Source organism: Anarhichas minor, unplaced genomic scaffold (assembly GCF_050575085.1).
Source record: "Anarhichas minor isolate MPS153535 unplaced genomic scaffold, ASM5057508v1 ptg000027l, whole genome shotgun sequence".
In the NCBI taxonomy this organism is placed as follows: domain Eukaryota; kingdom Metazoa; phylum Chordata; class Actinopteri; order Perciformes; family Anarhichadidae; genus Anarhichas; species Anarhichas minor.
The window spans coordinates 20,080,302-20,091,892 of NW_027466473.1; the positions used below are offsets into that span (position 1 = coordinate 20,080,302).

The 11,591-nt window shown below is 44.8% G+C and overlaps 1 protein-coding gene across 1 annotated transcript in view; it reads right to left on the reverse strand.

The window, feature by feature from the left end:
* The window catches only part of galnt10 (UDP-N-acetyl-alpha-D-galactosamine:polypeptide N-acetylgalactosaminyltransferase 10 (GalNAc-T10)), a 73,427-nt gene extending 62,985 nt beyond the window's left edge, over nt 1-10,442 (reverse strand). Inside the window, exon 1 of the mRNA XM_076102368.1 lies at nt 10,145-10,442. Within this exon, the coding sequence (XP_075958483.1) occupies nt 10,145-10,303 (159 nt within the window). The 5' untranslated portion in view covers nt 10,304-10,442. The remainder of the gene's footprint in view (nt 1-10,144) is intronic.
* Between the last annotated feature and the right edge of the window lie 1,149 nt (nt 10,443-11,591).

Consider the following 11,591-nt stretch of genomic DNA (forward strand, 5'->3'; position numbering starts at 1 on the left):
AGCAGTATTGATAGCATCTGAGATTGAATGTCCGGAGCTGGCAGCAGGCAGGGATGACTTTTGTCCAACTTAGGAGGAGGAGGAAGAGGAGGAAAGTATATGGGGAGGGAACGAAAGTAGCGAATTGTAAACGTTGTAAACACAACACCGCGTTCTTAATTGCTTAATTGAGGCCTAGATTTTGAAGAAGTTACAGTGCGTACAAAATAAAAGGAAACTGTAAAAATCCATCCAATGTCGTCAGCAAACTAGCAGCTGAGTGACAGCCATGTTGACATTAAACTACACCGTTACATCAGCTACCGCCTTAAAACAAATCCCAGCATTCATAGCTTCTTTCTTTTACCTTCTCCTCCCCCACACAGCTTGTCTTTTCACGCATCGTTCTACACCCCTAATCAATGCCAATGAAAGTGCTTTACAAGACGAGGGGGGAGAACATATTCCTTGAATATGATCCAAGATGAAGACAGGTGTGGGGGGGGGGGGGGGGGGGGTGTTTGTATATGGTGCGTCTGAAATGATCAAAGCCCTATAAATACTAACGGTGACATCACCTGCTGTTGCTGCGAGTAGCTCGGTAAGGAGGGCCGCGGTCTAGCGGAGCAAAAAATGCAGCAATTTCTTCCGGAGACAGCGCGTCAATCTCCAAACAGCTGTTCCAAAGTGCCGCTGTGGCTGCGGTCTGATTGCCAAAAGAGTGCTTTGAGACTCGGAAACGAGCTCAGACCCGCTCCCCTAAAGCTCCCTCTGAACCATGGGAAACATCTACTGCGCCACCATCTGTCAAAATGAAAAAGTCGTCGTCGCACTTCACAGAGAAGCGGTGCGGCAGTGGCCTGATGATGGGAGGAATTAAGAAGAAAGAAGTATGTAAGAAAAGGGTTCTGGAAACTCGTTTCGATCACGGATGGACAAATCAATGTTTATGATGCTGCTTCATTTATCAGTTTATTGCTACTAATTGAGCGCTGTTAAACCTACAATGCATCCTTCAGTGAGAGTAATATTTTGATATTGACTGCATGAAGTTATCCAACAGACGTGCTGCGACAGTTACTTTTAGGAAGCTGCACTGCTGTAGAAAGGAACTGGACCTCCGTCTCATGAGAGCACCAAGACAAGTGGAACCTGGTTCTGTCCAGGAAGGAAAATGAAAACATGAACGTCTGTCGTCACAGCAAATCATCTGTTGTGTTTAATTGTGCTTTAGAACAAAACCGGCATGGAAATCTATTCAAAAAATAACTCTCCCATTCACAGCACCTCTGCTGTCTCTCTTCTAAGCTCGCTCATGTTTTAAATACGAGCCAGAGGAAAGCCAACTTCACTTTGAATGTGCGCAAACAAAGAGAAATGCCTTCCCCTCATCCTGAATCGATACTAGAGTACTTCCTTGTTTTGTGAACGAAGCGATACGTTATTTTGTAGCAGCGCCGCTGTGTGTGTTTGACCAATCAACGAGGGTCATCTTTGGGGGTAAAACTGTCATGACTGTGCCATGAGTCCCATGACTGCGGTTTGCCTTATCGCCCGAATCGCTACTGCCGTGCAGGCAATGTGGAAAACATGCTGCTTTCTCTTCTGCACACACACACAGAGAGCCTTTATCTCATATGCACAAAGCTCACAGCGGACTGCCTTTAAATGCCGCGGACTCCAAGAGTACACACACACACACACACACACACACACACACACACACACACACACACACACACACACACACACACACACACACACACACACACACACACACACACACACACACACACACACACACACACACACACACACACACACACACACACACACACACACACACACACACACACACACACACACAGTAGTGCTGGGAGAAGAAAAACAGAATCATCTCTCTCAGAAAATAAACTACACCGCTGCATCTCCCTTCAGCTCCTCACAGCGCAGGTGCTGTGGTCAAGTACGCCCAGAGTTTCTCAGCGAGGAAAAAGCAAAAGAAAATAATCGCGATGTCAATATAGGCCAAATTGATCGTGATTATTTCCATAAACAAGAAGCCCGAGCTCGGGCCACCCGACGTACCAAACTGACGGGAAAAAAAACCACAATTCCTGAGAAGAGATAGTTGACCTATTTGAAGGGACACTACAGTGATCAGAGACAGATTTGAAAAAGAAAAGGTCAAAATCTAAAGAACAAAAGAGCGATTCATCCTGACTTTTAGTCCTAAATTCGTGTGAAGATCTAAAACACACGCCGTGCTACAATCATGCAGCTGAACCCCTCCATGCCTGGTAAATGTCCACGTCTCTCAAACCCCAGAGTTTGTAATATATGCGTTCTGTTAGACTTGAATAGTAGCTCGCCCTGATGACATCACCAGGGCGTCATCATGGAGCTCCATTCAGAGACACTGATGACCTCATAAAACTGGAGTAGCGCTCCTTGTGACAAGCAGACTGATCTCCGTGTGATACATTGGTGGAGTGCACCTTTAGAACGGATGCTCATAACATAAATATACAGTAGCATTGAATTCACAGCTCCAAGCAGCTCCTGCACACAACTTCACATTGACTCAAGTGTACAGTGCGGAACAATGCATATGCAGAGCTGTGCAGAGGTTTCACATTGTGTGCACACACAGGTGTGATGTGGAGACCAGGACCGGTGGAATCTGACCCAAGGTCAGCGTGACTGTGAAGCATCTTATGCATCTTATTCACTCCGAGGCGCCGGCCTGTGAAGCACAGCGCTGGCCTTAAATTGGCATCCTGGGATTAGTTTAATCATCCGAGCATTAAAAAGAAGAAAAAAAAAAAAGCGGCTCCATGACCCACGTGGCTGTAATTAAAAGCCTGACTCGTCGCTCCGTATCCGCGGGCTGTCTGCTGCACCTGTCCCTTACTTGGCTGCTCGCACTGATCTGGGACAGCCGATCGCTGACAGGAATACAGAGCAGCTCCTGCACGCGCTCAGTGTGCGCCGCAGCCAGCGGCACAGTCAACGTCTGCCTTGTGCGAGGAACCTGGGGAGGAAACGCTCCCCAACAAAGTCAGCCTGAGAACAGAAGACTCTTTTTACCCGCTCGCTCTCTGCCTCCTTCTCCCGAGGGGTTTCACCACACACACACACACACACACACACACACACACACACACACACACACACACACACACACACACACACACACACACACACACACACACACACACACACACACACACACACACACACACACACACACACACACACACACACACACACACACACACACCTGAGTGATAAAGTGCAACAACTTAAGTCTGCACCGAGTAACTACACTTGTCTTTGCAAATGACTTTCATCCCTCAGTGTCCCCCGTTTCCTGAGGCTTAACACGTTAAAAGATAAAAATCTCATTTCCCAGTCTCGGTGCGACTGCATCAGGTAGCGACGCTAACAGCTCGTCAGCGCCCGGCCTCTCTCTAAAAGATCTCGCTGTGACAAGAGCTCATCTCTCAGCTCTTCACCCTCCTCTCACACACCCGAGCGTGTCTTTGACAATGTTGTTCTATTCTACGTTACTCATCGAGGATGGGATGGACGCATCACGTTAGAATGTGAATTTCTTCCACATCGGCTGCCCGTCTGGTCATAATGTTTTAAACGTGATATATGGGGCTGAAACCTGTGATTCTGCCGATTAAAAAGAAAATAGTGCATTCATTAGTCTTCCAAATCGGTTTAAGTTCACGTTGTTATCATGACCAAAACAAAGCCAACCAAGCAATGTGGAGTGGTGGTGCACTGGAACAAGGCTCAGGTGTGCAGACCTTTACTGATATTTTCAAACCAACATATGAGCGGTTATAAACTAGAATTATCCTGAAGAAAAACAGAAAGAAAAATGGAATTCAAGCTAATATTTCCACAGTGTTTCGTGATCACTTGAGACGTGTTTAAGAAAGGGGAAATATGGAGAAAATCAAAACCCTCCATATCCTCTCATAGACAGTGATCCTCTCTCAGGTTTAACACCCTGACCGACAAAACTGAGACGACGTCGTTTTATAAAAACACACAACACACAGCACTGTGCAGCGTAACAAACTGTACTGAACTCTCTCAGCCGCCATCACTAACCACTTTAAATTGTCTTAATCCCGCTCTCAAAGCCTCTCTAATTGCTCGCGACCTCACAGGATTCATAGTCGATGCAATTCACTTAATTGCAGAGAGCCCCCCCACCACCACCATCTCCCTCTCATTTGTGGAAATTCACTGCCGATTGAATTCATTCCCAATTCCCACAAAACAGATGTGCCTTGAGGAGAGCTCCGTTTTTTTTTTTCCTCGTGCACGCACGAGAAGCAAACCTAGATCCACTCAATTTCACTTTTGTTTCCGTGCACTCTGGAGCTCCCTGTGCAGCCTCGAAGGTTCTCAAATCACTGCCTGCTGTTGGCACGAAACATCCTTCCCTCCTCTCCCACATGATGTCAATAGAGCCGAGAGCAGAGATCTATTAATGTCTTTAATCTTTAATGTTGTCTTCAGACGGGGAGCTGCGGGTCAAGCAGCATCAGAATGTGACTTATTTAGATGACTTCATTGGTCTGGGTTGGCTCCGTTCCTGGGATTCAGTTTTCATGAAACCGCACAGCAGAATAAGGAGAAACTATGAATCATCTTGGTCAAATTGCTGCATAATGAACATTAACATTATATAACTATCTACAGGAGGAGTTACAGGTTTTTCCTCCTAATGTGCTGCTGTGAAAATATTAGATGTTCTTATTATTACAATGAAGGCTACGAGGTAAATTATTCCATGAAACGATCTCATTGGGGTCCAATCGTGTCTGAGCACGCTAGCAGCCTAATCAAAGCCAACGTGTTGTTCCGAAAGGTTTTGAAATAGATAGAAAAAAGTTAATGAATAAAGCATCAAGGCTTTGTTTATTTTTCCTCAAAAGGACAAATGTCAGGCTTTCAATGTTTTTGTTTTTCCAGGCCTGTGGGAGCCCCGGAGGACAGAGGGTCAAACAAATATCTGATTTGCATTGTGACTGTGGGGTAGGAATACATCACCGGCAGACGGCCTGGGAATTCTAAATCACACTGAAGCACTGGGGGTGTTTATGAAAAACAAAAAAAGGGTCATAATTTGCCTATCAAGCTGCGGTTCAACAATCTGTATCTTCTGAGGCCGAAATAAGAAGATGGTCTCACTTTTCACCTTGTCCTCAGATGTGCTACATAGATGTCCTTGTTTACTTTGAGCTCTGCTCATTAATAAAACCAGACTGTTGCTGACCGACCTTCTACTGGCTCCAACAGCAGCATAGGCTATAGAAGTGTGTGTGTGTGTGTGTGTGTGTGTACTGTACATACGTGTGTCAGAGGGGAAAAGGCACAAGGTCCTGCCGTGATGAATGAACAGTAATCCAGCCTACAGTGTGTGGCTCATAACTGCAGCCTCCAGTGTACAGAAGCCCGTCCGATTCTCATTTCTCCGTGACAGGGCCGTGAATCTCAGCAAACTTTCCTTTCAAGAGCACGCTTTATCTCCTGGACTTTTATCAGAGCTGATTGCATCCAGTTAGCCATGAACATCCACCAACAAGTTTCCGCAGAAATGGATGCTGACGCAGAAATATGTGCAGACATACGTTGTCTAATCTATGTTTTCTGCGTGGCTCTCTCGAGTGGGACCAACCTGCCTTGAACAGTTCAGACCAGGTTGAGCTCAAAAGTCGATGAGTAATCATGTTAAATCATTGTGATGTCAATATTGACCAAAGTGATCGTGGTTATGATTTTTTCCCATAATCCTGCAGCCCGACTGTTGACTTCTACGCAGTCTAAACATCCGACCTCTCCATCATGGTGGATGATGTGTAGTGATGCCATGTTTGAGTCGGTTAGCTGGGCAGCACAGCAAGCAGCTGGTCAGACTGAGCGACCTGTTTTTATTCTACCCGCTGCTCTCGTCCTCTCTAACTTCCACTTAACCTGAGCTGCCGGAGCAGACGGGAGGAAGCCGAGCCACCTCTCGCTTCAACAGGCGTCCTTATTAAGACATGGAGAATGTGCAGATTACCTCTCTGTCACTGTGACGGCGGGAAGGCTCTGAGGCTGTCTGCTAGAGCGGCAGGAAATACTCATGGAGGGGCACATGATTACAGCTTACACCAGCTACCACATCACTGTGTTGGGCGATGTCGTGCTCGCACAGCCGAGAGGGTCGACCCCTCAGAGCTCTGATGTTGTGCTTAGGTCGGCATTCTAGCTGCATATCTACATCTGAGGACGGACGTTTGTTAAAGCAAGTTGGGGAAAAAGGGAAAGCCCTGGTGACAAGTCATGAACATACGAGAGAGACACAGTATACGGCTCTGGTAGCGATCTGTCAATCACAAGGTAGCCCCGCCCTAAAACATACCCTGCTTTATGGTCTATCTCAGCGGTTCCCAAACTTTTTAGGCCACGCACCCCCTTCTACATCCCGACCGGGTTCACGCACCCCCAATCCCCCACACCTTAAAAAAAAGAAGAAGCAACAGAGCCTATTTATAGCCGGACCAATGAGAGAACAGTTTGCTCGCGCGTGGCGTTTGTTTACAATATTTAGTCCGCTGTTAAATGTTGCAGTGTGAACACAAACCGAAAACAATGTGGCAACTGCAACATTGTATCATATTAGTCCCTGAATCAGAACAAAGCAAACTAACTGAAGGTGTGAAAACGCCCTGAAACACTGCAACAAAGTTTCAATAACTTTCAGTTACACAAGGCGTCACTTTGAAAGAGCAATAAGGATGGCGAGGACACAGGCTCAGAGGCAGATTGCATCACATTTAATTAACCATACATAGAATGAGACTGCAGTTGTTTTGGGCTGTTTTGTAACTCCTCCAATTTCGATATAAAAAATGTAAGGGGCTTTTGATTTGCACTGGCATGCTTGGTGTTCAGGTGGCGACGTAAATAAGAGGGCTTCAGACAGCTGTTAGCCAGAACCTCACTGCACCACGCACTGTGGCTTTGGGCAATCTGCATTACCAATCCAAGTGAAGCCCAGACCCAGATCATTTTCCTCTTTTTTTTCCCAGTCTGATGCTCACTCTCGTTTCCTCTTTTTTCACCTCAACTCCGCGATGGGCCTATGTCATAGGCCCATCGCGGAGTCAAGGTGAAAAAAGTTTGGACACCCCTGCGGTAAAATAACAATAATGTCAGGAAGTAAAGTGACATTTTTTTATCAACCTGACAAAATTACGTTCTTGTGGAAAGAAAAGAAAAGGCAACAATGTAACTTCTTTACATTCTAATACAATGTAGCTTCTTTACATTCTAATATAATGTAAAGAAGCTACAGTGTATAGAATGATTCTATTGAAGTTATTCCTTTTTTAAATGTTTTAGACGAGTCACTAATCACTTTAAAATAGTGATTATAGCTGATTTAACTTACAGACATGAGATTGATCTTCTCATGTCACTCTCTTTATACAATGATATAAATTCATCCCCGTTTTATTGATATCTTACGAAATATTACTCACTTTTCGTGCGTTTTTCCTGCAAAAGTCCAGCAACATGAGTCTGTTTTCGCTTGTTACATGCATACTGTCTTTTCAAAATAAACTTCCATCTTCACAGGAAACAACTAAGGTTTAGCCCTATGTGCTCCCGATTTGTCTGTGCAATCCCTTCCTCCTTTTCGGTCTCCTCCGTCTCATCTTTCCCTGACTCCGGTCTCTCCCTAACGCACCTCTCCGTTCCTCTCGCCTCTGATTCCTCTCTCTCTCTCTGTCCCTCTCCTCTTTTATGACTGATGGCTTCAAATGTCCCACCTGACAGTTTCCCCGATTTCAACCAGTTTAGCATATTTGCATGAATGTTGCTGAATGAATGAAGTTAGCTGTTAGCTGACGTTAGCTGCACAAGCTAGGCTAGCTAGTGTATGTAAAAACAGTCTGGCGGCAGGAGCTGAAGTGCATTTATTTATTAAATTGTACGTTTTTAATTTTAAATTTAAATCTTACAAAAGGGAATTTTTATAATTCATGTTTTTATTTTGTGAAAATTATATTTAATATTAATTATTACACCATTAGACCACCATTATATTTTTCCTCTCGCACACCCCCAGGGGTGCGCGAGCTGCCTCTAGGGGGTGCGCGAGAGGAAAAAGTAGTAGAAGTAGAGTCATTTTCCCACAGACTTCTATACAAGACTTCTGTGTGCACGGCCATTAGAATGAATGCAGGGTTAAGAAAGTAAAGAAATAAATAGAAAGAATGATGATGATGGCTATTGGACAAAGTTGTGTCTCACCAAACTGCTCTGGAGGTCACAGCTGATACGCAACGTAGGTGTCCTTTTTATCCCATTCAGCACTTTTCATTTTAAGACATCAAATATCAAACTTGAGCTGAGAAAGGCGATCCGTGCCGAATACCACGGCGTTATCATTCCCACCATTCGGCCTGCAAATTACCTTCAGCTGCTGATAACGAGCTTTTGTCAACATTTAGAGGCGACAATACCCGTTTACAGAGCTATTTGATACGTTGTTCTGCTTGAATGCCTTCACTCGGTCCTCACTAAATCTCTACAATCCTTCCAGTCGTGCACGTTTGCTGGATTTGGGCTCACACCGACACACATGCACAAACACACACCGCCACTGAAAGCCTCATTTGAATGAGAGGAGCTGCTATTGTCTGCTAAATATGGTCCGGTTTGGTGAATTTTTTGAATTTTTAAGTGGCTCTAAGTGAAAAGAGCTCACCCAGCTCCAGCTTGTGCCATTAATTCATCTTTTTCTTCTTTTACTTTTGGCTTTGATGATTCACTTCAAGCCACAGCATACGTTTTCCTCAACAAAAATGAGAGAGGAAGCTGAACCTTTAAAAACCCAAAGCATACGAAGTCATTCCAAAATCCTCGATTTCAAACCTCTTTTAAAAAGTGCAACTTAAATCACCTCAACAGAAGCAACAGGGCAACAGGAAGTGGAAAATACGAATACAACATTAGATATGAATATATAGTAAACAGAAAATAACATTTATATAGATCAATGAACCTGAAACTAAAACTTAGTTGAAGAAGTAGAAGCGTCCTACAAGATGAGCAATAAGATGAAACGCTTCGGCCTTCACTTGAGTCATGATCATTTGTGGTGCAGTAGTTTTTGTTTATGACTAGAGGAGTGTTTCAGGATGTTTGATTTGTCTTCAAGTGTCGCTAAACAACTGGACGTCTGTGTATTTGTGAGTAAGTCAGCGGCTTACAGGAGCTCACTGTGTGGGGTTTAAACATGTTTTCTTACTTTGGCGTCACCTGGACTTGTTTTGCAATAACTTGTCATTGAAACACGATGAAAGAATCAATTAGTTAATCACAGTATCCAAAAATAAAGATAATTGTCATAGTTTGCCGATTCTGGAATCTCAAATATGAGGATTTGGTCGTGTTTTAAATCACTGTAATTTGAATATTGTTGAGTTTTGGTTGAACAAAGCAAAACAAGCAATTTGAAGACGTCAACTTCGGCCTTCTGGGAACTTAAGATGGGCATTATAAACTCAATAACTCTTAAAAAAGGTTACAAAACAGATGAATTGACAATGTAAGCAATCATTAGTCATATATGTCAAAAAGATGATTACATGGGGGGCACACTTTTGGGATTGGGGGGGGGGGGGGGGGGACGACGACGACGACGACGACGACGACACACTGCTACCAAATGTGAGCCAGTGACAAAGTGAATACACAACCATAACAAGACGCCTGTCGACCTTTGAACGCACCACCGCCTGCTTCACGTTCCTAGACAACTTCCTGACATCGGTGATATTGTAACTTTACTGCGACGCCCAGCTCCGTGTTAGCTACGTGGCTCCCTGTAACTAATGACCTGCCATGCTTGCACAGTTACTAAAAAAGACGGTCCATTTTGTAAATCACAGCACACACACAATATGGGAATGTAAAGGTTGGTGGTGAATCATTGAGGCGAGCACAGAAGCACCGCAGCGGCCAAAACTCATTTGAACGATTTTTTTTTTTTCTGGCACAAACAGACCAAAAACACAGCGCGTAGCCATGAGAAGACACCGCCGCCACGCCGGGGGCCACCCACGGCCGAGCTCTTCCCTACCTGTATCGGGGGGATGCCGCCCGGACCGTCCACCGCGTCGGGCGAGTTGTCGAACACTCGGTCCCTGTACAGAGACCACAGCCCGACGTTGGGGAGGAAAATTAGAGCCGCTATGAGCAGCCCGGCGAACTGCAGCAGCCTCTTCTCCTTCCGCCTCATCTCTCTCCGGGAGAAAGAAAGCGCGAGTGAAGAAGCAGCGGCGGTGGGAAACAAGCGAGTACCCCCCTGAATGCTTCCACGCTTCTTCTTTTTTTCCCCCGAGCGGAGAGACAACTTTAACCGTGACTGTGGGGGGGGACGTTCACCGGCGCTGTGACGCTCTAGCGGCGGCGAGCTCCGCCGCTAGAGGGAGCGAACCGTCTGCGATCTTCGGCGAGAGCGTGGGAGAAGAGGCGGCGGTTTAGTTTCTTAAAGGAGTGACACGTCTCGTAAACTCTGTTGAGTTCCTCATGTCATGTGCGATCACAGTAGAGTGAATCGACAGCCAGAGGAAAGTGAATCTAAATCATAAAGTTCGATGACCAGCTGACTACTTGTGCCGCCTTCAAATGCACCTCGGAAATAAGACGAACGCTGTTTTCTAGGGGGCATAAACACCTGTAGGCTATAACCGGTAAATTCAGACTGGAACATGGCAAATAACTGTATTTAAGCGTGATATCATATTAAAACCACTTGTCTTGTCTGATGAATATATTATAAATACACTGAGGTTATCACAAACAAAAAACATTTTTTTCCCCCCAAACATTAATGGCTCTGTGTTCAATGAATACATACAATGAGTATGCATCAGTGTCACTTTCTCATGCCATACAAACCACATCAGCAGCATTGGGTGGCCAAACAGGTGGCATCTGTGAGTGCATGGAGGTGCAATTTGAGGAGCAAAACAAAGAAAAAGTAAAGGCCAGTTTCCTGTCACATGGGTGAAAAATGATAGAAAATCCAAATGAATGGGTGCGTTAAAATAGCAAAAGGCAGATGCTTCAATACATGACTTATTATTACCAGTGAACAGATTTGTAAAATGACTTTCATTCATGCCTGATAAAGTGTCGCCTCCATGTTCTTCTCTTTAACCTCCTGCCGTCTTTAAAATCTTCTGCCTGAATTCTTTAAGAATCTGTTTGTGCAGTCGATTGCACGAGGGCTCTTTAACATTTTAGCAGTGTTTGTGAATGCACAAAGGCAGATGCTGACTGTGTTGTGTTTGCTGCTCAGCGGGGAATAACCGTGGTGACTCCTGCATGTGGTGATGCCATATTTCTGAACTGTACAAAAATCTGTTGAACATTGCAGAGGGATTGTTGCTTTTGTCACCACACCTGGTTGATTTGTGACGCACATAAAGACTTTGGATTTTGCAATACTGAACATGCTGCTCAGAAACCACTCAACACCACCTGAATGTTTCAATAAACCAAAATAAAACCACATAACCTTG